The 24,166-nt window shown below is 63.9% G+C and overlaps 4 protein-coding genes across 8 annotated transcripts; 2 read left to right on the top strand and 2 right to left on the bottom strand.

The window, feature by feature from the left end:
* The first annotated feature begins 163 nt into the window (after positions 1–163).
* TBC1D20 (TBC1 domain family member 20) lies at positions 164–7,681 on the top strand. 2 transcript variants are annotated; one of them, XM_068700372.1, is made up of 8 exons: positions 164–344; positions 1,156–1,341; positions 2,052–2,135; positions 3,186–3,372; positions 4,162–4,263; positions 5,020–5,161; positions 5,427–5,611; positions 5,795–7,681. In XM_068700372.1, the coding sequence occupies exons 1-8, from the start codon at positions 302–304 to the stop codon at positions 6,048–6,050; spliced, it is 1,185 nt and encodes a 394-aa protein (XP_068556473.1). In that variant the 5' UTR covers positions 164–301; the 3' UTR covers positions 6,051–7,681. The 2 variants fall into 2 exon arrangements, with proteins under 2 accessions (XP_068556473.1, XP_068556475.1); XM_068700374.1 differs by having other exon boundaries at positions 166–344; positions 2,055–2,135.
* Positions 7,682–8,001: 320 nt separating this feature from the next.
* On the bottom strand, positions 8,002–9,294 carry NRSN2 (neurensin 2; the record flags this gene model as incomplete). The annotated part of the gene is made up of 2 exons (XM_068700375.1): positions 8,002–8,934; positions 9,055–9,294. Coding segments are annotated over 2 exons (606 nt in total), but the record flags the coding sequence as incomplete, so codon positions are not given.
* A 4,731-nt stretch (positions 9,295–14,025) lies between these two features.
* On the bottom strand, positions 14,026–15,879 carry SOX12 (SRY-box transcription factor 12). Its single transcript, XM_068700371.1, has one exon. It carries the CDS (start codon positions 15,699–15,701, stop codon positions 14,052–14,054), a length of 1,650 nt encoding a protein of 549 aa, XP_068556472.1. The 5' UTR covers positions 15,702–15,879; the 3' UTR covers positions 14,026–14,051.
* Positions 15,880–17,491: 1,612 nt separating this feature from the next.
* C16H20orf96 (chromosome 16 C20orf96 homolog) lies at positions 17,492–23,922 on the top strand. Of its 4 annotated transcripts, XR_011101884.1 has the most exons (10): positions 17,492–17,706; positions 18,306–18,464; positions 18,933–19,032; positions 19,453–19,610; positions 19,723–19,824; positions 20,524–20,607; positions 20,895–21,013; positions 22,971–23,019; positions 23,130–23,347; positions 23,421–23,922. XR_011101884.1 is itself a non-coding variant. In XM_068700486.1 (9 exons), exons 1-9 carry the CDS (start codon positions 17,572–17,574, stop codon positions 23,514–23,516), a joined length of 1,002 nt encoding a protein of 333 aa, XP_068556587.1. In that variant the 5' UTR covers positions 17,516–17,571; the 3' UTR covers positions 23,517–23,922. The 4 variants fall into 4 exon arrangements, 3 of the variants coding, with proteins under 3 accessions (XP_068556588.1, XP_068556587.1, XP_068556589.1); XM_068700486.1 differs by lacking the exon at positions 23,130–23,347 and having other exon boundaries at positions 17,516–17,706; XM_068700487.1 differs by lacking the exons at positions 22,971–23,019; positions 23,130–23,347; positions 23,421–23,922 and adding an exon at positions 21,121–22,960 and having other exon boundaries at positions 17,513–17,706.
* The last annotated feature ends 244 nt before the right edge of the window (positions 23,923–24,166 follow it).

Genomic DNA, 24,166 nt, shown 5'->3' on the forward strand with positions numbered 1-24,166 from the left:
GGGGGGGGGGGGGGGCGCGGTCGCCTCATGAGGGGAGTTTGGAGGGGGGAGGGGGGAGGAGGGAGGAGGGAGAAAGAAGGGGGCGGGGCTTGCGCGGGGTGGGCACTGCGCATGCGCAGAGCGCGGCGCCACGCGGCGGCGCATGCGCGGTGCCGCCCCGTGACGCGAGGCCGCGCGCCGGTGGCGGAGGGGCGGGGGTGGGGGGCGGGAGCACCGGGAGAGGCCCCGGCCTGGTCCCGGTCCCGGTCCCGGTCCCGGTCCCGGTGCTGGGCCCGGCCCGGCCCGGTATGAGCCCAGGGATATGGCCCGAAGGAGCCCGCCTCGGAACGGGGGCGGCGGACACGGTAGGGGCTGGGCTGGGCCTGGTTGGTTCCGGTACCGGTAATACCGGAGGGGGGGGTGGGGGGGGGCGGTGTGTGTGTGAGGGGGGCACGGGGCTGACAGGGAGGGGAGGGGATGGGGAGGAGGAGGGGAACCGGGGGGAACCCGGTACCGTGGGCAGCGCCCGGTAACGGGGGTGGGACCGGGACCGGCCCCGCTGGGCCCCCCCCGAGCACCGCCGAGCCCCGGGACACGGGGCCCGACCCCCCCCTGAGGCCCCCCCCGAGGCCTTGAGGCTCCGACCGGCCGCCGGGAAGGGGCTGTGGGCCGGGCCCGGCCGCCGTTTTACCGGGAGACCCCCCCGGGGCTGCCCCCAGCCCGGTAACGGGACCCCCCCCCCCCCCCTTCCCGGGGCTGATTCGTGCTCCCGGGGCTTCTGCTGGGGGGGGCGCACCGGGGGCTGGGGGTGTCCCCGGGGCTGCACCGGCACCTGTTGGCTGCAGCAAGCTGCTTTGGGTGGTTTTCACCCAAAAAGTGCCTAAAAATGGCCATTTTGGGGACAGGACAGCAGCTTTGGACCCTGCCCCCGGTGTCACCCAGCAGAGCACCGGGTGGCAGCGGGCACCGATGGGACCCCCCCCCCAAAAAAACCCCGGGGCTCGTCCCGATCCCCCCACCCCCCATCGAGGTCCTCGTCCCTCTGGGTCCCGGTACCAGGTCTGGGGGGCAGCCAGGGCCCGTCCCGCTGTGTCCCTGTGCCACCTCCCCCCCCGGTGTCCCCCCCCCCTCTGTCCCTTCTCCCCTGGTGACCCCCTCCCCGTTCTCTCCTCGCAGATTTCGACGCCAAAAAGAAGAGAAAAGTGGCGGAGATCTACCAGGCCCTGAACAGCGACCCCATCGACGTGGCCGCCCTCAGGCGCATGGCCATCAGCGAGGGGGGGCTCCTGACGGATGAGATCCGCTGCAAAGTGTGGCCGAAGCTGCTCAGCGTCAACACCGACGAGCTGCCCCCCCTGCCAGGTACGGAGCGGGGCTCGGAGGCTCTCCCTCACCTCCCCCCCGTGCGTATTTCCCCCCCTGAACCCACGTGGGAAGGGGATTTGTGGAGCAGGAGGTGCTCAGCTTCCTAAAACAACCCTGCGGGGGCCTTGTTATCTGCAGGGACGGTGCTGGAGACAAATTTGCTCTCGATGGGGTTCTTGTGGAAAGTATCAGACTTAATTTCTGTCCTTCCAGCCCCGAGGCGGGCCGGGATACCCCAAGGGGTCTCTGCCAGGCGTAGCTGAAGGATTTTGCACTAAGCTTGCGTGGCGTTTGGTCAGAAGAGAATTTAATTTAATTTCGTTTCATTTTTATGCCAGCAGAGGTAACTTGGTACGCCAGCAAATTCTTTTCCCTTCTGTTGTAGCCATCGCAGCTACCAGTTGTTTTTTTTTTTTTCCCCTGGATTTCTTCTTTTAGCAAAGCATTCCCCGTGGTGTGCCTCGCTGCTGAGAACCTGGAGCCAGGATGCTTCCAGGGGCTCTGGGAGCGGTGTCCAAGTGTCCTAACCTGTGTTATTCCACAAAATAATGGTTTGGTTTCCTCACACTGAGTGCTTCTCGTGCAGCAGCCAAGGGCTGGCGTGATGCGGGGAGAAGGGGATGTGCACGGCCTCGTCCTCCTGGCTCCTGCAGGCTTCTCCCTGCTCCCTCTCCCCTCTCTGTTAACCATTTTCCTCTTCTTCCCAGCAGGAAAGGAGCTGCGAGAGGACAACAAGGATTACCAGCAGGTGCTGCTGGACGTGCGGCGCTCCCTGCGCCGCTTCCCCCCAGGTGAGAGGGGCACACGGGGGGGCAGAGGGGCTGCCTGCGGGTGGTGATCGGAGCAAATTCTGCTTTAGAGCTCCTAGGAAGCCGTGGTTTGGGTGATCGGAGCAAATTCGGGCTCAGAGTCGGGTTTCCCTCCATGCCTCGTGCAGCAGATGAAAGAGAGCCCCCAACCTTCGGAAGCGGAACGCCTCTGCAGTTGTTTAGTTCTGCTGGGGGCCCTGCTGGGCTATTTATAAAAGCTGTAATCCAGCAGCTCCCTGACTGCAGAGCAGAGCAGTCGTTATTTCTGGCCAGAAGCTGCTTCCCCCTTCTGCTGCCTTTGTTTTTGCACAAGCAGTTGATTCACTGCGATTCTCGGAGCGCCCGAGCCCGGCTCCTGAAGGGTCTGCTGCTATTTCTGTTTTTTTTTTTCTTTTTTTTTTCTGCCCTTGAATGGCAGCCTCCTGCCTATTTTTAGAAACATCAGCGAAGTAGGGGAAAAGGAGAACTTTGTCACTGCGGGGACCTCCGCTGGGACTTTCTGCTTGGCCTCTGGGCATTTGATCTGTTGACGGGGGCTGCCAAAACCCGGCTGCAGCTGTGCGTGGCAGGAACAATGTTTTTCCCGTGACATCCTGTCCCTAAACACGTGTTGTTAGCAGAAGACCGATATAAAACCGAGCTGATTGAGGCCTCGCAATCTGAGGCAGCTGGCACGCTTTCTGTGAAAACGGGTCCCGTCTCATTTTTTCCTAGAGCCCCTGGGAAATTAAAAATGATTAAAATGTCCTCAGCAGCGCTGGCTGTGCCGCGCAGCTCGCTCCTCGCAGCGCTGCACAAACATCTGTGAAAACCTCCCCATCTTTCACGGTGACACCTCCCCAGGTAGGGGCCCTGCAGCAAGCAGGATTACCAGGACTGGCCGGCGGAGTTTTGGGGGCAGGATTAGGAACCTGGATCTCTTCGTGCTTTTTTCACCCCCCCTCCCTGTTGCACCACATCCTCCGTGACAGGCGGGCAGATAAACGTGCCGCGGGTCCTCCCCAGCCTGTCACCCCGCTGCTGTCCCCGCAGGGATGCCGGATGACCAGAGGGAAGGGCTGCAGGAGGAGCTGATCGATATCATCCTCCACGTCCTCCAGCGCAACCCCCAGCTGCACTACTACCAGGGCTACCACGACATCGTGGTCACCTTCCTGCTGGTGGTCGGCGACCGGCTGGCCACGGCTCTGGTGGAGAAGCTCTCGACGCACCACCTCAGGTACTGGGGGGGACAGGGAGCTGCTGCGAGCCCCCTGGGGGCTCACGGGGGGCTGTGGGGGCAGAGGGGGCTGCCCCAGAGCATGGTGCAGGAGCCTGCGAGGCACAGCCCTCAGCTGGGGTTGGCACCCATCATGTCCATCCCCAGAGTGGTGCTGCTGCCTGAGAGCACGTGGAGCTGCAGGGAGCTGTGCTGTGGGGAAGGGATAATTGGTGCTGGTTAATTTAGATCATCCTGCAGACGAAGCAGTGGTGCACATGCATTATTCACAGTGCCCGGGCTGTCTCTCCTGTCAGAGCCTCTCTGGCTCCCAGGGCAGCGCTTCCCACTCAGAGCCCTGGGCAGTTTTGTGCTCAACGTGTGGTCTGCCCAGCCCTGAGCCCCGGGGTAGGTGCTTCTCCTGGCTGGGCACCAAAATGGGAACAAGCCCTCGGCCAGGGAGTGCCTCAGAGGGATTTTCCCCCTTCAAAGTCGGGTTTCGGGTGCTGGAAAGGCTTTAGGGCTCACACATACCGCAGAGAAAGAAGTGTCAGCTGGCACCACGGTGAAAATCTGGGTCCCAGATTTTGGATCCAAACCTTTGGATCCCGGATCTCTGTGCCCCTGTCAGCGGGGAGGGGACAGTCCCAAAAACAGAGAATGTCCCCGGGGCTGGAGGCCACCCTACCAGCAGAGCTGATTATTACAAGTACATTTATTTCCCTTCTGGCTTCCTCCCCCGAGGAGAGCTCACTGACCCCATTGCTCGACGGAATTCTTTTTAAATCTTTTTTTTTTTTTTTTCCCCAGGGATTTCATGGACCCAACAATGGACAACACCAAGCACATTTTGAATTACCTGATGCCCATCATAGACCAGGTGAACCCCGAGGTGCACGACTTCATGCAGAGGTACGCACACCAGGTTACTGCTCCCAGGGCCAGTAAACCCCAGTAACCCCCAGTACTGCACCAGTAACCCCCAGTACTGCACCAGCAAACCCCAGCACCGCCGTGGCTTCAGAATAAGTTGGCCCAGAGCTGGTAGAACAGGCCAAAGCCACGCGGAGCTCTGCTTCCAAGCAGACCCAAACGTATCCTGCCTGTACTGGGGGGTTTTCAGTGGCAGCATCTTCCCCCCAGCGGTCCCTATGGAGTAGCTGGGGGTTGTAGATTTTGCCATATAGGTAGAATAAAGCAGAAGCAGGGAGGTAAGTTGGAAAATTCAGCCAAGAGTCCTTTTTCTGGGCGAGGCTCTGTTCCGTTTCATGGCCAGAATGACCAAGTCGGATTGCAAATTCCCAGAAATGGCTTAAGTTTGAGGGTGGAAAAGAATCTGACAAGTTGGCCGTGCTTCTGGATGTCAGGTGTCACCAGGCCAGGGTGCCAGATAACCCTCACATCGGGGTGCTCCCAAAAACAGGCAGTTTGGCCCTTCACCCTGGGCGCACCCTGCCCTGGGGGGGCCGTTTTGGGCTGGAGGTGAGCCGAGCAATGGAAGCACCTTGCTTTGGGTGGGTGTCAGAGGTCGGTGGATGTGTGCTGAGCTCCAGATGCTCCTCTGACAGCTGGGGCTGTGTCCTGGGAGCGGAGGCACCGGGCAGGGACCTCCTGGGATGATTTTGGCACTGCCTCGGGGCCACCCTAACAGCTTCTCCCTCCCCACAGTGCCGAAGTGGGAACCATCTTTGCTCTCAGCTGGCTGATCACCTGGTTTGGGCACGTTCTGTCCGATTTCAGGCACGTGGTGCGATTATACGACTTCTTCCTGGCCTGCCACCCCCTGATGCCCATTTATTTTGCTGCCGTGGTAGGTGCTGGCTGGAGGGACGGGGGTTGGGTTACCCAAACCACAGCTGGGGGCTGGGGGCTGCCGAGGGGTGAAACCACCGCCCTGCTGTGCCCTGTCCCAGCGGGGCAGTGCTTTGGGGCAGCGTATCCCCTCAAAAAAGGGCAGGTTTTCCAAAAAGGAGTGAAATTCTTTCTTCTTCTGGCTCTGAAATGTGTTCTGGTGGGTGGCAAGGAGTCATCCCTGCTTCCCTGGCCGTGCTCAGGGCTCTCGGTCCTCCCCGCAGATCGTGCTGTACCGGGAGCAAGAAGTCCTGGACTGCGAGTGCGACATGGCCTCTGTGCACCACCTCCTGTCCCAGATCCCACAGGACCTTCCTTACGAGACTCTGATCAGCAGAGCCGGGGACCTTTTTGTCCAGTTTCCTCCATCCGAGCTTGCCAGGGAGGCAGAGCAGCAGCAGGCTGAACGGTGAGCGCAGGGAGCACGGGGAGCCTCCGTGTCCTGCCTGGTCCCCTGGCCGGGTCCTCCCTTGGTGCAAGGAGCACTCCTCATCCCCCTGGGTCACTCCTCATCCCCCTGGGGTGCTCCTCGTCCCCCTGGGGTGCTCCTCATCCCCCTGGGTCACTCCTCGACCCTCACCTTCTCTTGCAGAACCGCGGCTTCCACTTTTAAGGACTTTGAGCTGGCGTCAGTGCAGCAGAGACCGGACACTGTGTTGAGACAGCGCTTCAGGGAGCGGCTCCGAGGGGAGGAGAGGACAAAATCCATCCTGACCAAGCCCAGGACCAACCGCTTTGTCAAGCTGGCGGTGATGGGGCTGACGGTCGCGCTGGGAGCAGCCGCCCTGGCCGTGGTGAAGAGCGCCCTGGAGTGGGCGCCCAAATTCGAGCTGCAGATTTTCCCCTGAAGCCCGAGGCCGTGCTTTTCCTCCCCCGTCTGCGCGCCCCGCGCCGATTTGGGACGATGGTGGCAGAAAGGACGTGTCTGGAAGCGACCTCCCTGAGGGTTTCTGTTCTTGGCCTTGGCAGGGGACTGGTGGTGAGCGGCCCGGGAGGATTTCTGCCCGCACCCACGCTCGCCTCGTCCCCTCAACCCCATGCAGGTGACCACGAGGGCTCTGCCCAAGCGATCCCACGGCCTCTGCTGGAGGAGGGCACCCCAGCAGGGTGATGTGGGTGATGTTGTGTGTGTGTGTGTGTGCAGGGGCGAGGGGCTCTTACACTCCCGAGGAGCCCCCTGGCTCCACGTCACCTCCCGCTGCCGGGGCTGCTGCCTTCTCTCACATCCTCCAGTGCTCTGACCTTTCTCTTTCCTTCAGGCACCTCTGAGTAGAGGCAGTCGTGTCCCAGCGCCCTGCCCTGAGGCCGTCTCCCACACCTAACGCTCCAGGGACTCCGTTTGCTCCCTCATCCTTGTGGTCTGGTCAGTTTGTAGGGCAGAGGGCAGGGGATGGGGGCACATCTGTGGGACCGCTGCAGGGAGCGGGGTCCTGCACCAGGTGAGGTGAGAGTCCCTCATCCTCTAGCACTCCCTGCAGCCTCTCACAGCTCTGGGAGCGGGTTCTGAGGTGGAAAAAGGCTTTTTCCACCTTTTCCAACCAGTTTGCACAAGACAGGAGTCAGCGGTGTAGGAGCCTGTCACAGTTCTTCCCCCACAAACTGCCCAGACCAGCATCACCCCGCGGGATAACGTGAGGGATTTCCCCGAAAGACCACCCCAACCCCTGCATCCCCCGTCCCCTGCCTGTCCCCTGCCAGCCTGGCTGCTCCCTGCCCGCCGGGGAAGCTCGGCAGCGTTCCCCTAAATATCTCCCTGCCCCCTAAAACAAAGCCAACAGACACTACCTGCCTCTACCTCTCCCCCGAGCTGCTAAACCCTCCCGCAAGTGCCCTTACCTGCCCCCTGCCGCTTCCCCCCCCCTGCTGCCTCGTGCCCAAAACCGCCTGTGCCGTGCCCGGGGGGGTTGCACGCCTCAAAAACCAGCGTGGAGGAGTTGCAAATTCCTGGTTATGGAGAAAAACAGCCCTGTGAGGCTCAGCCCCCTCCTGTCCCCAGCCGAATTGTGTGAATTGTGCGTGGGGTTGCTCCAGGGGCTCACCTGGTGCAGGGGGGGGGCAGCAGGAGCTGTTCCCTCACCCCTGGGGGTGTCCCCGCTGCTCCTGGGGGCTTTGGGATCCCGGGGGTGAAGGCAGCGGGGTGCGATCCCGCCGGGCAGCAGCGGTGAGGGGGGCAGGCTGTGACTTAGCACTTTAGAAATTGGTGGTACGGGAGAGTTGGTGGTGGCCGTGCCATGAGCCGGGGGTGCTGCCGGGGGTCCTGCCCCCCACCCGGGGCACTTGAGGCCCCCGCTGCCCCCGGCTGAGGGGCAGCTCCCGCAGCCCCGCGCGCTGCCCACCCTGCACTTTAGTTCCTGCGTTGTTTGGGGGCGGGAGGTGGTCTCCTGGGGTGCTTCACTTAACTCTGTACAGACTTATACAGACCTGTGTAAATGCGGATTTGTACAAACCCTCAAAACTGTAAAATAAACACTTAACTAAACCCTTTTTTTCCCTCTCCTTGGGCAGGGGCAGCGCCGACCCCCGCAGCGCGTGGGAAGAGGAGCGGGAGCAGCAGAGCCAAAGGAGAGGTTTTTGTGCTGCTGCCGGGGCTGGGGGGACGCCAGGTCCTGCTCGTGCCGCCTGCTCTCCGTCCCCGCTGTCCCCACGCCAGCGGTGCCACCGGGCTGGAAATAACCCGGGGCAGGAGGAGATCCCGGTGCTGCCCGGGCACGCTGCCCCCGGGGCCGTGTTTACCAGCGAGGCCGGGGTTATTTTTATCTTGCTTCGACTTCCTCTCCGGGAGCAATTTTCTGAGCAGACCTGGGGGAGGAAGGCACCAAGGCACCAGGAGAGGCCCCACGGCGCTGGCTGCCCCCCAGCCCCTTCCCCCTGGGCTTTTCGGGGCTGGGGGGACGAATTGGGGGGGCCTGCAAGGTCGGGGAAGAGGAGACGAGCTGGGGGAGGAGGAGATGAGACCTGGGGGAGGAGGAGATGGGCTCGCTGGGCTTTGAGAGGAGGAAAAATGCCCCTTGGGGGGCTGAGCAGTGAGGGGCTGGGGTTCAGGGGGTCCGACCCTCGTGGGCAGGGGGTGGTGCAGGGCACAGAGAGCCCCCGGGGCCTGACTGGGATCCAGGATGGGATCTGATGGGGATGGGTCCAGCTGGGATCCAGTCTGTGCTGGGGGGTGGCTTCCACCCCATCCCACCCCACCCACAACGCCCCGGCCCAAGCATCCTCCCCGCTCCCTCCCCTGCTCCAGGGTTTGACGCAGCCGCAGCACCTGAGCCAGGAGATTTCTCAGCATCTTTACTGAGCCCTTTTCTGCGGGGCAGGGGGGATCACCCCATGGGGTGCAACCAGGTGCCCCCCACTGCCCCCCCACCAGCCTCACGCCTCCCTCCGGGGCTGGACGCTGTGGACGCAGGAGGCACCGAACGGCACGGTGGGGTGGCTGCTGTGGCGCAGGATGTGGGCGAGCTGCTGCTCCTCGTCCTGGGGGCACGGCGGGACCCCCCCGGCAGGGCTCAGCACGCAGCAGAGGAGCCCCACGGCGCTCAGCACCGCGGCCACCGTGCACAGCCCCAAGCCCAGCACCCGGCACGCGCCCAGCACCCGGTTGTAGCGCGCTGCCCGCAGGTCCAGCACCACGAAATCCTCCTCCCCGATGCCCTCCAGTTTGGGGGGCACCAACCAGCCCGTGCCCAGGGCGGCCGCCCCCACCAGCAGGAGCAGGGTCCCCATGGAGAGGCTCACCTGGGGACAGGGGATGGGGCTGGGACACCCAACGGGGCGCGGGGTGCCCAGGAGGGATGCGCCCCCAAGCAGGACAGGGTGGGAAAAAGGATTTAGGGGGGATAAGGGGGGGGGTCTTACCTTCCATATAACGGAGGGCCAGGTGCCGGGGGGGCGGGCAGGTGAGGGTTCAGCCCCAACCCCATCCGGGCTGGCCCTGGTGCAGTCCTCGTAGAAGAGGTGGAGGTAGGAGCGCACCCCGGACCACCGCCCCTGCGCCACGCCGGGGCCACGGCCGCAGCTGCAGGCGGGCATCGGGCCTGGGGGGGGCACAAAAGGGGCAAAGGGGGGGCAACCCCACAGCCAGAGCCCTCCCCGCAGTCACGGACCCGCGGGGATGAGCCAGGTCCTGCGCCCACCCCCCAAAGGATGGGGGATTGGTGATGGATGCGTGCGCCTGGCTCGTTTTGGGGAGCACCAAGAGGGGACCCCAAAAGCTGCCCACGTGCTCAGGATGGCGAGGCCACATCCTTGGGGGTACCGGGGGCATCTTGGGGCTTATCCCATGAGGTTTCCACAAGGGATGGAGTTTGGGGGGGGGAGGTGGGGGGGTGATGACAGCCCCCTGCCCCATCCTGGGGTGGCTCCAGCCCTGTGCCCACAGGATCAGGCCCTGCATCAGGCCACCGGAGCCACCCAATCGCCGGTGATGGGGAAGGAGGGGGCGGTGGCGGGGGTGAGGGGGGGGACACAGGGGGGTCACGGCCACCGCCGTGCCCCCCAAAAGGCACGGCAGCCCCTTTGGGGTGACCGCCTCGCCATGGGGCACGGCCACCCCGTCCCTCCCGCCACCCCAGTGGGGCATTGCCATGGGAACTGCCTGCTCAGCCCTTCGTCACCGTCACCACGGGGAGGGGGGGGGCGGGGGGGCGACGCTGGGACCCTTTCGGTGCCGGCTGCGAGCTGAACAAAGCCCTGAGCTGGATGGAGAGGGCCGGGGGGGGGCTGCCCCCATGGCTGGGGACATCCCGGGGCCACCGTCCCCATGCAGCAGCGGGGTCCTTTGTGCACACAGGGGGTGCTGCCTGGTTTTGGGGGGGATACCCTCATCCTGCACCCCCCCCATGCACCCCCAAACAGCCTCGCTATTGCCCACACCCCCCCCTGCTCCCCTCTTACCTCCGGGGGGGGCTTCAGCGCATCCTTCCCCGTCCCGGTGCCGTCACACGAGCGCTCGCCCTGCTGTCCCCGAGGGCTTCGAGGCAGCGCCGGGCACCGCACGGCTCCCGGGGGGGGGATTTTGGGGTGTCAGGGAGGGGGGAGCAGGGAGAGCAGGTCCCTGCTGCGTGGCCAGGAGCTGCCACCACCGCGTGAGTCAGAGCAGGGCCGGCGGTGGGGGCACGTGGCTGCTCGGCGAGGCCAGGCTGGGCCCACGGGCACCCCGCTGCCCCCCCAGGGTGGTCCCGGACCCCACAAAGAAACCCGGACCCATGGGCTGGGGGGGGGGGAGAAGGAGGGGAAGGGGCTGCTCTGCCAGGGCCTCGGTGCCACCAGGATCACTGCCAGGCCCCCCCGGTGTTGGCGCAGCCCCACAGCGGGTGCTGCACCATGGGGTGGGGGGCACAGCAGATGGGACCCCCCCCATGGTACCAGCCCTGAGTGGGGAGGGGATGGGCAGGGAGAGGAGGGGAGGGGGGGCAGGCGGTACCCAGGGATGCTCCGGGCAATCCCTTGTTGCCATGGCAACTGCTGGGGGGGGGAGTGATGCAAGCATCGTGTGCCCCCCCCAAAAGGACCCCTTTTGGGGCCAGATCACCTGGATGAGTGGGGACCCCACGGGGGTCCTGTGTCCGGGCAGGGCGAAGCTCCTGCAGGGTGGGCTCCCGTGGCTCAGGATGGGAGCAGAGGGGGCGCTGGGGGAGCTCGGGGTCATTTTGGGGTGCCCTGGGGGGCCATGGGGACCCCACAGGGCGCTGGGGGAACCACTGGGAGCGGGCAGGGAGGCGCGAGGCGGCGCAGCAGGAGGCGGAGGCGCGCGGAGCAGACCACCACACTTTTATTCCATAGTCACAACACCAGGAGAACCATTAGCCGAGCTTCCCCAACACCGGCCGCGGCTTCGGGCCGTGCCCTTGCTCTGCCAGGGCCGGTGGCCCCCCCCCCACCACCACCACCCCCCCAAAAAAAACGCCAGGTACAGGACCCCTCACGAACACAGCACCAACGGGAACCCCGAGCGCTCGCCGCGGCTCCGGCCCGCTCGGCCGCCGCCCGGGCGGCTTCTTTCCTGAGAGAGGTTTGGTTTTTTTTTTTATTTTTTATTATTATTATTATTAATTTATTATTATTTATTATTATTATAGTGATGAGGGATGGCGCAGGCACACTCGCTCGCACACGCGCGCGCCAGCCCAGCACCGGGCAGCTGGGGGGGGGGGGGAGCTCGGCGGGACGGACGCGGGGGGCTCTACAAGCACTACAACCACACGGCACAGAAAATAAAAAACCCCACCACCCACGGCCACGACGCGCCGCTCGCCCCCCCGGATGCACCCCACGAGGCAGAGGAAGGGGGGACGAAGAAGAAGCAAAATGGTGTTGTGCTTGAGGCCGGGCTCCGGCTCGCGGCGCGGAGCCAAAACCTGCTCCTGAGGAAACGCCCGGCAGCGCCCCGGGGATGTGGCCCCCCAAATCCTTGGGGTGAGCAGACGCGGGATGCCAGCCCCTCACCGAGCCCTGCCGGTACTGGGGGGGCTTCAGCTCCGCCACGGGAGGGGAATTTTGGGGCTCCGGGCAGGGCACGAGCACCCTGAGAAGGCAGCGAGGTGCTGGGCGAGAGCGGTGCGCCGGGAAGCCCTTGAGCGGAGCCGCAGGTGCCCACGAACCCCAAACTCATTTGGGGGGGTAAAGGAGCGGGCTGGGGGCGCCGCTGCCCCCCCAAATATTTGGCTTTGCTGGGAACGGCCTGGATGAGGATGCCCGGGGCTGGTGGGGAGTTGAGGGGGGGGACAGGGACGCGCTCTACACGGGGAACACGCGGCTGGGGCGCGGTGCCCGCCCGCCTGGGGGGCACCTAAACGCCGTGGGTAACGCGACGCCAGACACACACACACGCACGGCTACCTCTACACACCTACACATCGAGAATGCTGACGGCCGGGGGGGCTCACGGGGGGGGGTGGCTGGAGCAGAGCCCCCCCCACACACCCCCCCGTAGCCACCCGGCACCGGGGCTGGAGGACACCGGGCGCCCTTGAGCAGGGAACGGGGCCGCGGCGCTCCCTGCGGCTCCTCCCATGCTGTGGGGCCGTGCCCGTGCCCACCCGTGATGGGGATGTGTGGGGGGGGTCTGTGAGCAGCCCCCCAACGCTCCCCATGGAGGGGGACGCCGGGGGGTTGAGCTGCACAAAGCTGGAGGATGGGGGAGCCCCTAAGTGGGGAGGGAGCCCCAAAAGGGAGAGGGAGCCCCAAAGAAGGGAGGGAGCCCCAAAGGGGGGAGGGAGCCCGGCTGCCCCAGTAGGGCCAGGGGTCTCCCAAACGCCCCAGAGCCCCCCTTGGGATTTGGGGACCCAAGAGGCTGCTTCACGCCTTGGTCCCTGCCGTGCCACTGTGGGACAGGGCTCAGAGCCCCGTGCGGCTCCTCCGGGTGCTGCCAGCCCCCGTCCCTGTGGGTTTGAGCACCCGGGGTCCCCTCCGCCACCACCCCAAACATCTCAGCCCTCCCTGAGCGCAGCCCCCCCTTGCCCTATGCAGCCCCCTGCCCACCCTTGCCGCCCGCCGGCACCGCGGCCACGTGCTCGCAGGCAGCGGCAGGAGGCGGATCGCTGCGGAAAGGAGCCATTAGGAACAGCAAAGAAAAAAAACCCGGCTGGGGGAGCCTCTGCGGCAGGACCTGCCCTGCTGGGAAGCTCGGCGGCGGCGGCGGTGCTCTGCGGTGAAGCCCACGCTTGGCGGCACGGCCGGACCCCAAGGTGCATCCATCGCGGAGCGTCGCCGCGCCGGAGCTGCCCGCACCCCACAAACCCAACCTCACTGCTGCCGGTGGTCCCCGTTCGGGTGCTGGTTTAAGGCAGATCTCCCGCAGAAGCTCTTCCCACAGCCCTGGCTGTGTGCTCCCTGCTGGCACGGCACACAGTGGCCGGGCACGGTGGGATCAGGCTCTGCTTGGAGCCGCAGGCTCGCTCCCTGCGCCCAAAGGTGCCCCCACGGGTGCTAAATCCCAACTGGGGCTGCCCCGGGCATGGCTTGGCCCCGGCCTGGGCTCGTTGGTGGCACCAGGGGCACGGGGTGGCTCCGGGCACGGGTGCCTCTGCACGGATGTCTGGAGAGAGGAGAAACTCAGCCTCCCCGCTCCACGTGCGGATCACGTGCGTGCAACTTCGCCCTTCCCCAAACTCAGCGGCGGGGAGCGCGCGCGCCGCAGCCAAATCGCAGGGAGAGCGCCGGCCCCGCAGGACCCCCAAAACCCCAAAACCGGGGAACCCCCATGAACGGGGAATCCCAAGGAAGGCCCTGCTCTGAGTGGGCTCTGCCAGCCCGGAAAGCACCGGGCGCGGCGTGGCCGCCGGGAGCCCTCCCCAAGGGCTGCTACGAGGAGGAGAAAATTGAAGACGTGCTTTAAATGCAGCCAAAAAAGCAAAATAAGAAAGCAAAACGGGCTGTTCCCCGGGGGGTGCACGGCGGGGGTCGAGGGATGGGTGGGACCAAGGCTGGCGTGGGTGCTCCCGCTGCCCGAGAGGGAGACGGGAGCACCGGGAGCAGCTCGGTGACAATGACACCCCCGTCGGACCCTCGCCTGTCACAGGCAGGGGGACACGGCGGAGAGCCACAGGGCCCGGGGCGAGGGGTCGCGGGGCGAGGAGCAGCGGGGCTGCAGCCCTGCACCACGGCGGGCAGAGGAGGAGGAGGAGGAGGAGGAGGAGAGGGAGGAAGAGGAGTGGGTGTGTGCCGGGGGGATGGGGGGAGCAGGGAGCTCTGCCTTCCAGCGGCTTCAAGGCAAAATACCTGATTCCTGCATGTAAACAGCTGGTTTTGTGTTTTTGTTTTTTTTTCTTCCTGTTATTTTTTTTTATATATGACCTGATTGTGGGTAAAAAAAAAAAAAAAAAGAGAGAGATTTACCTGCAGAGCGCGGGGACTCAGTAGGTAAAAACCAAGTCCGAGATGCTGGACATGAGCCAGTCCCCCGCGATCATCTCCGTCACCTCGGGCGTGCAATAGTCCGGGAACTCGAAGTGCGAGGAGCTTCCCCGCGGGAACAGGTCCAGGTCCTTGTCGAAGCCGCACCAGTCCACGGTACCGCACGCCGTGCTGGTGGTGGCGGGGGGCGGGGGGGGCCGGCCGGCCACGACGCCCCCCGGCAGCTCTTCCTCCAGCTCCTCATCGGAGGAGCTGAAGGAGGAGGGCGGCGAGCTGGCCGGCATGGGCGAGGGCGTCCCGCTCTCCGGAGACGTCCCCGGTTCCGCACCGGTGGTGGTGACGGTGACATCGGTGACAGCGGCGGGGCTGGGGGGCGCGGGGGGCTCCGTGGGGCTGCGCTCACCGGTGGGCACCGGAGCTGTGCCGGGAGAGTCCTCGGTGGGCAGCTCAGCATCGGGCTCCTGCGTTTGGGGACCGGCGGGGGTTTTGGCGTGCTGCCTCCGGCCGGCGGGGACGCGGCCGAGCACCGAGGGCTTGATCTTGACCGGGAGGCGCGGACGAGTGGCGGCAGTGGCGGAGGTGGCGTTGGTGGCGTTGGTGGCACCCACCTTGCCCTTTTTCCGCGGCCGGTACTTGTAGTCGGGGTAATCGGCCATGTGCTTGAGGCGCAGGCGCTCGGCCTCGCGGACAAAAGGGATCTTCTCGGAGTCGTGCAGGAGCTGCCAGCGGCGCCCCAGGCGCTTGGAGATCTCGGCGTTGTGCATGTCGGGCCACTGGTCCATGATCTTGCGGCGTTCGTGCTGGGACCACACCATGAAGGCGTTCATGGGCCGCTTGATGTGCCCGCTGGGGGTCTTGCACCAACCCGGTTCCGACGTCCCACCCGGTACCGGGGGGCACGGCTCCCGACGCCCCTCCGCGCCCCGGTTCCGTGGGGTTCGCTGCACCATGCTGCCCGCCGACACCGCCACCGGGGTCCCCGGTGCTGCTCCGACACCACCGACACCGCCTCCGCCTCCGCTGCTTCCTCGCCCACCGCCGCCGCCGCCGCCGCCCCCCCGCCGGCCGCTACGCCCCCATTGTGCCGAACGGGAGGCGGCGGCGGCGGTGGGGCGGGGCGCAGGGGGCCGCGGAGGGGCCCGGGGGCGCACGGCGGGGAGGAACCGGGAGCCGGTGGGAGCTCGGGGAGCCGCGGGGATGGGGAGGGGGGGGCTCCGGGAGGAGCCGCACCGGGGCCGGGATGCTCCGGGATGCTCCGGATCGCACCGGGGATGCTCCCGGTTGCTCGGCACTGCTGACCGGGGATGCTCCGGTTCGGAACCGGGATGCACCGGACAGGACCGGGGATGCTCCGGGAAGCTCCGAACCGGCCCCGGGATGCTCCGGGAGGCTCCGAACCGGCCCCGCCGACCGGGGCTGCTGCTCCGTTGGGTTCCTCCGGTGCTCCGGTGATGCTGCGGTAGCGGCGGAGGGGCCGGGGGTGCGCGGGGGCGGTGCGGGCAGCCCCGGGAACCGCCCGCCCCGCGCCCCCCGGTGCCTCTCTTATAGCCGCCGCCGCCGCCGCCGCCCCGCCCCCGGTAAACACGGCCGCGAGGGGCTGTCAATGGCGGGCAACGCCCCCCCCCCCCCCCCCCCCGTACCCGGGCCATTGGCCGCGGGGCGGGGGGGAAACGGCGGCAGCCGCCAATGGGCGCCCACCGGAGAGGGGTTGCTGGCGAGAACGGCCCCGGGGCACGGCCCGGTGCCCCCCCCCGGACACCTGCCGGTGCTCGGGGCTGGGCAGGGCTGACGGCCCCGGTTCTGCCCGGTGACCGCTGGTGCCTCCACACAGGCTGGTGCCTCCCCAGTGCCCCCCGGTAGCCATAATCGGGACCCCCCGGTACCCCCCGGTACCCCCACCGGGATCCCCGTTACCCCTGCTCCGCCCCCCCCCAGTTCCCCGCTCCCTCCCCGTGCCCTACCGGCACCACCTGCAGCCCCCACCGGAGACCCCCGGGACGCCCCACACCCCTCGGGACCCCCCCCCCCCACGGACACCGGGACCCCCCCACCCACACCCCCCCGGGGGCCCGGAGCCGCCCCACCGGCGGCGGGAGGGGGCGGCAGGGGGTGAACGGGCCCCGCACGGGCTGAGGGCAACGGGGCTGGCTCGGGCCCGGGGTCGCCTCCCTCCGCTGGGGGCTCCGGGGGGCGGCGGAGGGGACGGGACCGGGACCGAACCGGGACCGGGACCGGGACCGGGACCGGGACCGGGCCGCAGGGGGGGCACGGGGGAGGCCCCTCACAGCCAGGCCCAGCGGGCCCCGGCCTCGTGGGGCCCGGCCAGGCCCGGTGGGGCCCGGCCCGGTTCCCCCCCCCCTCCCCCGGGCCGGTCCCGGTCCCGGTCCCGGTCCCGGTTCCGGTCCCGGTCCCGGTCCGGTTCCGGGGGCGGGGCGAGGCGGGGCCGCGCCAACCAATGGGATCGCGCCGCGGCCCTGTTGCCTTGGAGACCGCGGGCTGCCCGGCCGAGGGGCCGCTCCCATTGGCTGCCGCCTCGGCGCGGGCCCGGCGCAGGGCGCGATCCCATTGGCTGCGGCGCCGCCCGCTGTTGCCATGGCGACAGCGCCCGAGCGCGGCCTAGGCCCGGCCCCGAGCCCTGAGGCCTGGCCCGGGGGCGAGCAGCGGGCACCGGGCACCGGGAACGGCCCTGAGGGGGGCTGGGGGGAGCCCCGCGGGGTCAGGCGGAGCCGCAGGGCTCGGTCTCGGTGCTGGGGGCACGAGTGTCCCGTGTGGAAGCGGGGATGGAGCCAAGAGGCCTGGTCCCGGGGGGGCTGAGGGGAGCGGTACGTGCCCGGTGCTCGGTGCCCGGTGCCCGGTACCGGGGCTGTGGCACTGAGGGCACCGGGGGGAGCTGAGGGGAGCCCTGCCCGGTGCCGGGGCTGTGACACTGCAGCCGTTACCTCAGCATCTCCCAAATGAGCCCTCAGAGGTGTTGGGGAGGCGTTAACGGAAAGCTCCGAGCCCGGCAGGAACCGGAGAGGGGGTGGTGAGGGTGAGGCCGGAGGGGTCTCAGCCCACAAAGCGCCCCTGACCCCCCCCATCTCCTCCTTTATGCCATGTTCAGGGGCGCAGCAAGCGGCAGGAGGCCGAAGCAGAGAGGGGAGCAGCGGCCCGCGATCTGAGCCTGCCGCCGATCCCCAGCGAGGACAAGAGGAGAGGGGAGAAGAAGCCAGGTTGGGAGAGATTGCCCCGGTGCACTGCCCCCCTGGTGCTGCTGCTGCGTGAACACGGTGCTTGGGGCTGGGAGCCACAAAAAAAGGTGGCTGAGAATAAAGAGGGAGAGCTAGAAAAGGCCAGGGAACGCTCTGAGGCTCTGTAGGTTCCGCTCCTGGGGCTGCAGAAGGTTTGAATTCAGTCCCTCAGTTCTTCACGTTTCCCTCAGCTACACACGACAGGAGAGGGTAGATGGAAAGCATTGAAACCGGGCTGAGAAATAAGTACAGGGCTTTTTGTTTATTTTTTGTTTAACCAGTTACATTTATGTCAAGTAAAAAACCACCCCTGCCTTCGAAGAAACCGGTGTCCCAAGAGAAATACAGAAGTTTTACCGAGAAGAAGTCAGCGCTCAAGGAGGCTGAAATAGCTGAGGCGTTGGAAGAGATCAAAATCACCACGGTACATGCAACAATAAATAGCAGGTGCTGGGACGGAGGGAGCAAATCCATACGGTTACCCAGGTTGCCTTTATGGAGGAAATTCTGGCAGTCTGAGTCACTCTTGCAAAATGGCACATGTTTATTTATTAATAAACGAGAGGTAATTATGCTGCTCTGCTCAGCGCTGGCGAAGTGTAACCTTGATGTTGCCCATTAAGAAAACTGAAGAGAAACCAAGAGAGAGCCCAGACTGTGGCAGGAGGAGGGAGGAGATTTAGGAAATGTGACCCGTTAGAAAAGACTGTCAGCCTCAGATTTTCTTATTCTGGCAAAGAGAAGGTTGAGGTGGGGGGTGTGAGCGCAGTTTTTTAGTAGGGAAAAGATGGTTACAGGTGATCAGCTGGTGGTGAGGAGTATGGGAGCAGCACTGTGCTGGGGGGGGGGAGGTCAGTGCCTTGGCAATGAGATTGAGGGTTGGATACGTGGTGTTGGGACAGTCAGGGCCTTGTTGGTGTTACCGTGGGACAGGAACGTCCTGGGAATGGCGGATGATGGTGAGAAAACTTGAGGGGGGTGGAACTGATGGAATCTGCACCCTTTAATCCACAATTCCTGTAGGATCTGACCCAGCAGAAGATAAATGCCATAGAGGAGCTGAAGCAGCGCAGCGCCCGCCTGGAAGAGGCCAACTGCCGGCTGATGAAGGACATCCAGCACACCGATGCCAGCACTGCCAAGCGAGCCAGAGACCTGCTGCAGCAGTACGAACAGTTTCAGGTGAGGTTGTAGGGTTAATTTACAGGCCCAGACCGGCAGAACACAAAACTTCCCACTGTTCCTGTCAGTTCTGGGGAATGGCCAGGCGCTGCGTGGTCGCTTCCACTGCAACGAGCGTCACTGGAGCAGCGCCGGTGCTGGGGGGAGCTCTCTGATGCCCAAAGACCCCGTCAGGTGCTCTTGTTTTGTGCCTGTGTTTTAAAGCCACCAGAGTTTCGTGGCTGGCTACTGTCCCAGGCATCAGCAGCCACCCCCGTAACAGCCCAAATACATCCCTCCATGGGGAAGGTGGCTCCTGGAAGCACTGAGACATTCCCATGAGCAGCTTCCGTGCAGCTCACAGCCACAGCAATGGTCTCATCTGTGCAGCTAACACAAGCAGTAGCATGAGAGGAACATTAAGGATGCTGCAGGGGGATGTTTCAGAGCTCTGTAGACTTAGCAGTGACTGGATTTGTCTCTGTGCAGATGGTCAAGGCAACGGCGCAGACCGCCAGTCAGAAGAGACTGGACACAGCGAGGGCAGAGCTGCAGGAAATGGAAAAAACAATGGAAAAGAATCTGGGAGGCGAGTGGCTCTCATGACAGTGACGTATGGCCTATATAACCACCTTCCCTTTGCTTTCCAGTGGTCAAAGGCATTGTGCCGATGTTACAAATGCCAAACTATCGCATTTCTGAAAATTAATCCCCTTTCCCGCATGGGGATAATCCTCCTGTCAGGAGGGGCAGAACCCCGTGACGCCCATCAGCCTAAGAGGCTGGGAAGAGTCTCCTCCTCGGCAGCTCTTTGCACCATTCTGGGCAGGTCCTGGTCAAGGTGGCCTGATGTGGGGTGGCCGTTCCCACTGCTCACGTGGCAATCTGTAATCCAGTTCCCTTCCCACATGGTGTGCTCTGCCAAACGCAGGGCAGGCTCATCGACTTGGTTAATTAGCGAAGTTCTGGAAGCCCTGGGTTGACATTTTCTGCTTTGACTTCCCCGCAGAGCTACAGCAGCAGCTGGATGAAGCCACATCCAACGTACAGGTTCTCCAGGATGAGCTCAGCGTCCTGCGGACCTACACGGACGTGCATTATCCCAAACAGGCTCTCCGGATTGTCCTCCTGCTGTCCGACATCCAGAATCTGAAGAAGCAGCAGCAGGTGCTGAGACCTCTCCTTCCTTGCAGCGTTGCTCTGGGGGCTGGAGAGGGCAGGGGAGGAAGGAACAGGAACGCAGTGTGTGTCCTGCTTAACGCCCTCCTGCCGCCCTCAGGATGAGATAGACAAGACAGAAGAAATGGGGAAGGCCGTCCTGGAGGAACTGGAAGAGAAAACACGGCAAGAACAAGAGGAGCTGCTGCAGAAAGTCGTGGAGGTAGGTGGAACTACTCCGCCGTCTCGGCAGGGGGAGTCGGTCTGTGGGAGCCGTGGACAAGGCGGGGGCTTCCAGACGTTGCCCGCTGGCAGCAGCAGCGTGCAGTCAGCACACAAAGAATCAGCGAGCATCGCTGCTCCTGCCTGACACGCTGGAAGGGCACACGACAAGTCCCTCCGAGTTGCTGCCTTAGTCTGATGTGACAAAATGTTCTCAGGCTCGCTCCTGAGAGCTTGCTGCGCGGAGGTGAGCGCGCTGTGACCCAGCGTTCACCCTGCCGTTAGGCTCCCTGCTTTCCTACATTATTTAGGTGGGGACTTAGCTGCTCAGCTGTGACGCTGCTGAGGCAGGGCACAGATCTTTGTAAATTCATGAGAAAATTAACCTGTGTGCAGCACGGCAGAGCAGGGGCTGCTCTCAATCTGCAGAAGATTTTACAGGTGAATCTGTAAGCACAGGTGCTATAAGTAACCCAAGCAATATTCGTAAGTTTTCCCAGGGAAACTGGACTGGATTTATTGAGTTCCTCAGCCTTGTTCTGTCATCAGCCCAATGGGATGAGCTGGAACCCAAACTTTACCCAAGCAGGAGTTATTTCCTCGAGGAGTGATGCATCCAGACACAACCAGAGTTGGCATCTGGCAGTGGCAGGGTCTCGCGCTGGCAGTTACCGTGGGTTTCTTCTCTTCCCCTGCACAGGAGGTGTTGCTGCACCAGGATGGCCTGAAGCAGCTGGTGATAAACAACCACGTGCTGCGACGCGAGATAAGAAGGCAAAGAGAGGTGAGGGGGCGGGGGGAGAACCAGCACGGAGAGGCAGAGCCAGCCACCCTCAGCCCTTGCCCTCAGAGAGGATTTTGTGCCTCTTGGTGGTGTGGGGGGCTTTCTGCTTCCACTGGAGCCAGTGAGCTGTAAGGCTTCCTGAAACGCCCGCTGGACTGCTCGCCCTCAGCGTGCCCTGTTAGGGGTTTTCTTGCATGAGGGATGGTTTCAAGCTCTGCTGGTTGCAAAAACTTTAATCACTGCTTCTTTTGCAAAATGAAGAATGCTTAGAAATGTAATTTGTTCAGATTATTAAGGACCTGGAAGAGGAGATCAGCGAGCTGCAAAGCAGCATCCAGACGCTCCGCCAGCGTGCGAGAGACCCGAGAGAGGTGATCTTTGCTGATGTTTTTCTCCGCAGACCTAAGTAAGTGAGGCTGCTCAGTGGGCGTGCACAGAGCTTTCCCTATGGCCTTGACCTGCAGAATTCTGTGGTGCTGAGCGCAAATAACCTCAGCCCAAGCACTGCTGCAGATCTCACCGACAAACCTACACGTCCTGGGACAGAAACTCGCTGCTTACAGGCGTCCTGCCCTGGGAGATGGCTGCCAGGTCTCCTGGTGTTGCCTAAATGCAGCTAGGAAACAGCCTCCCTGACAGCCCTGGTCACATTACGGCTCTCTTCTGGGTTTCCTTTTGTCCGTCCTGTAAATGGGGATAATTACCAGCTGCAGGAAGAGGCAGAGCTTTTCAAGACCCTTGTGACTACGATGAGTCTTCCTTTATTGTTCTTTTCCCCCTCTGGCTGGGAAGCCAAACTGCGGGGAGGTGGCCATGCTCCTGTGGAGCATCCTTGTCCGGGCAGGTCCTACCCATCTCAAGCTGCTTTGCTGCTGGTGTGAAACAGCACAAAGAAGAACAAAGGCGGGCAGCCAGTCCCCTAACATGTAAAAAAAAAACATCTCGGAGGAACGGGTTGGCAGCAAAAAGGCAAAACTTTCTCTTTCTCCCACTCTTTCCCTGCCCAAGCTCATCGGGAGCTAACGACCCCCGGAGCAGAGGTTGCAGTGAGTCCCTGCTCCCACTTCCCGTCGTTGTGCAGTGCGAGGAGAATCCTCAGCGCGCATCGAGGGGGAGAAGGCCCTGCCAGCTCGCTCACGGGGACGCTGGGCTCTCCTCTCCAGGGACAGGGGACACACTGGCCAAGTCCGTAGGCTGAGGCATACCAGCAGCCCGCTGTGACGAGTTATTTTCCACCATACCCCCGGCGGGGAGCCCGCCCCACCGAGCAGCAGGCCCCTGGCAGAGGGCTCCTGCCCAGAACTCAACTGCTTTGGAGCTGCAGAGGTGCCTCCTCTTCCTGTGCTGACCAGGGGAACAAACCTACATAAAATTGACCAAATATGTTTAAATCTTGAGTGCGGTGTAGCCCAAAACCCACAGTTTTGTGCGGAACTGGGTGCATGTGCACCTTTATTTGCTGCAGCTGCCTGTACATAAGTTATAGACGGGCCACAGATGCTCAACCAGCAAACCGCTGGTGGTGCAAACAGCAGAAGGGGCTGGAATTGTTAACGGCCAGCCAGGTAGGGCTGCAGAGCTGCAGAGGCGTGATGCGGAGCAGGAGGAAAGCCTGCAACGTGTCAGGAGCCCGTGGGGGAGGCGAGCGGCTGCGTGATGGATTAGCGAGACTTAATTTATTTATTTTTTTTTTTCCGATAAAAGAATGATAAAAAGGGGAATTAATTAGCCTCGACAGCTGGTGGGGCTGGGGTTACTGAGGGCGGCTGGGAGAAGAGTTAAAAATAGCAGGAAGGCCCAAGTGGAAAGTTTCTGTAACATCACAAGTCAGGCATTTGGTGCTTACCCGCCCTGACAGGCAGGAGGCTGTGCCAGAGCCCTCGCCGCCATCTCCCCGCCGATTCCCACTGACCTCCCTGCAACTTTTCACACGGCTTCAGCAGCCGTTCATTTTTCCAGTTAACCCTCTGCTTCCAGACGCTGCTTTGGCTTCCTGAAAGCAGGACCAGGCATCGCCTGTGCTCGGCTTGGAAGTAGGAGGGCACGCAGGAGCGTGGAATTGTTGCTGGCCCTCCTCAGGCTCCCCGTGCTGCACCTGCGAAGCACAGAGGAGCTGCGAGGCCCCTGCACACCCACGTGTGTCTGCGTTTGTGTTCTCCCTCTTTAAAACTCTTTTTTTTAAGCCCCCCCGGGTGGATTTCACCTCCGAGCCCTGCATTGGACGCACAGTTTGTCCTGGGCTGACGCAGGCTGCCGAGCGCACCTCTGAGCGAGCCCAGCTTGCTGTGTTTGTCCTTTCTGTGCGAGAAAGCAGATGTGCCTGGCTGCCTGATGGGCTTTCTCAGCTTCTGTTTGTCGTTCAGGACTGACAACGAGGGGCAGCTAATTCCGTTCCTTCCCCGAGTCCCAAGGGTGAGATCTGGCTGTTGTTGGCTGGGAAGCGGAGCCGCGCTCTGCGTTGTGCTGAGCAGGGGCTGAGCACCACAACCCTCACCTCCTGCTTTTGTTCACTGCTCCCCCAGCTGTGTCCTGCTGTGTCCCCAGACAGGTCCCTCACCACTGACACCAGTCCTGTGCCCCAGGGACACGAGGCATCGTGCCAGCCACCTCCAGCCCTCTAATAGTGGGGCCGTTGTAGGGCACGCAGGGAGCCTCTGAGCTCCGGGTGGGCTGCACAGAGCATCAGAGGAGTCACCATGGTTCTCACAGGAGCTTCTTCCCCTCCTCACACCGGGCTCCTGTGCTCCAGTCAGAGCACGGCTGCTGATTCCTGCTCTTTCTTTGTGCCTCACCTCTCTCCTCTCTCTGCTCAGGTGCACACCGGACACCGAGGTGATCCTCAGCATCCCCACAGAGGAGGCAACGCTCCCCTAATGCCCGCAGGCCCCTCGGGAGCGGTGCTGAGCTGACAAAACCTTCCCCAGCAGCACTTCTTCATCCCAGCCCCGCTCAGCGAGGACCCTCAGTTACAAGGAGCAGGAAAGGAGCTGCATCATTCCCGACCTCGTGCCTGTGACCATCGCGCTGCAGCCGTTTGGAAGGTGCAAACCCTGCAGTGACGGCTGCCCAGGGACCCTCCCCGGCCCTCCTCACCCCCCCAGCACCATCACTACCCCCCAGTGCCATGGGGGCAGCACCAAAGGGGCCTCCCCATCGCGGTGCCGTGACCGGGAGGGGTGTCCTGGGGTGCCCCAGGGTGGGCACGTCCCGGTGCAGGGCTGGGGACCCGGCACGGAGCCAGCCCGGAGCCTGTGCGGGTGCCAGGGCCAAACTCGGGTTCAAATAAAAACAGCCCCCGTGCTGCCCTGTTCGAAACACGCCTCCGGTCCTGCTGTCCGTTACCGGCTGCCAAACAGGGGCAGCGGAGCCTTCGCAGCCCCGCTCCGGGGGCAGGCACCGGGGCAGGACCGGGCTCGACTCGCTCCTTACTTGGCGAAGCGGCGGGGGCCGTGCGCTGCCCCGGGCAGCCGCGAGATGGAGCCGGGAGGGGACCGGGCGGGGGGCTTGGGGACCTGGGGGGGACCTGCCCCGGGTGGGACCGGAGCGTGGCGGAGCCCCC

Source organism: Anas acuta, chromosome 16 (assembly GCF_963932015.1).
Source record: "Anas acuta chromosome 16, bAnaAcu1.1, whole genome shotgun sequence".
Classification (NCBI taxonomy): domain Eukaryota; kingdom Metazoa; phylum Chordata; class Aves; order Anseriformes; family Anatidae; genus Anas; species Anas acuta.

What these genes read in the sequence shown, in the direction of transcription:
- TBC1D20 (XM_068700372.1), top strand. Translation starts at nt 302, where the DNA reads ATGGCCCGAAGGAGCCCGCCTCGGAACGGGGGCGGCGGACACG. An exon ending in GAACGGGGGCGGCGGACACG is followed by an intron (nt 345 to 1,155) that starts GTAGGGGCTGGG and finishes CTCTCCTCGCAG; the next exon opens with ATTTCGACGCCAAAAAGAAG. An exon ending in CGAGCTGCCCCCCCTGCCAG is followed by an intron (nt 1,342 to 2,051) that starts GTACGGAGCGGG and finishes TCTTCTTCCCAG; the next exon opens with CAGGAAAGGAGCTGCGAGAG.
- C16H20orf96 (XM_068700486.1), top strand. Translation starts at nt 17,572, where the DNA reads ATGTCAAGTAAAAAACCACCCCTGCCTTCGAAGAAACCGGTGTCCCAA. An exon ending in TGCTGCAGAAAGTCGTGGAG is followed by an intron (nt 19,825 to 20,523) that starts GTAGGTGGAACT and finishes TCCCCTGCACAG; the next exon opens with GAGGTGTTGCTGCACCAGGA. An exon ending in AGATAAGAAGGCAAAGAGAG is followed by an intron (nt 20,608 to 20,894) that starts GTGAGGGGGCGG and finishes TAATTTGTTCAG; the next exon opens with ATTATTAAGGACCTGGAAGA.
- SOX12 (XM_068700371.1), bottom strand. Translation starts at nt 15,701, where the DNA reads ATGGCCCGGGTACGGGGGGGGGGGGGGGGGGGGCGTTGCCCGCCATTG.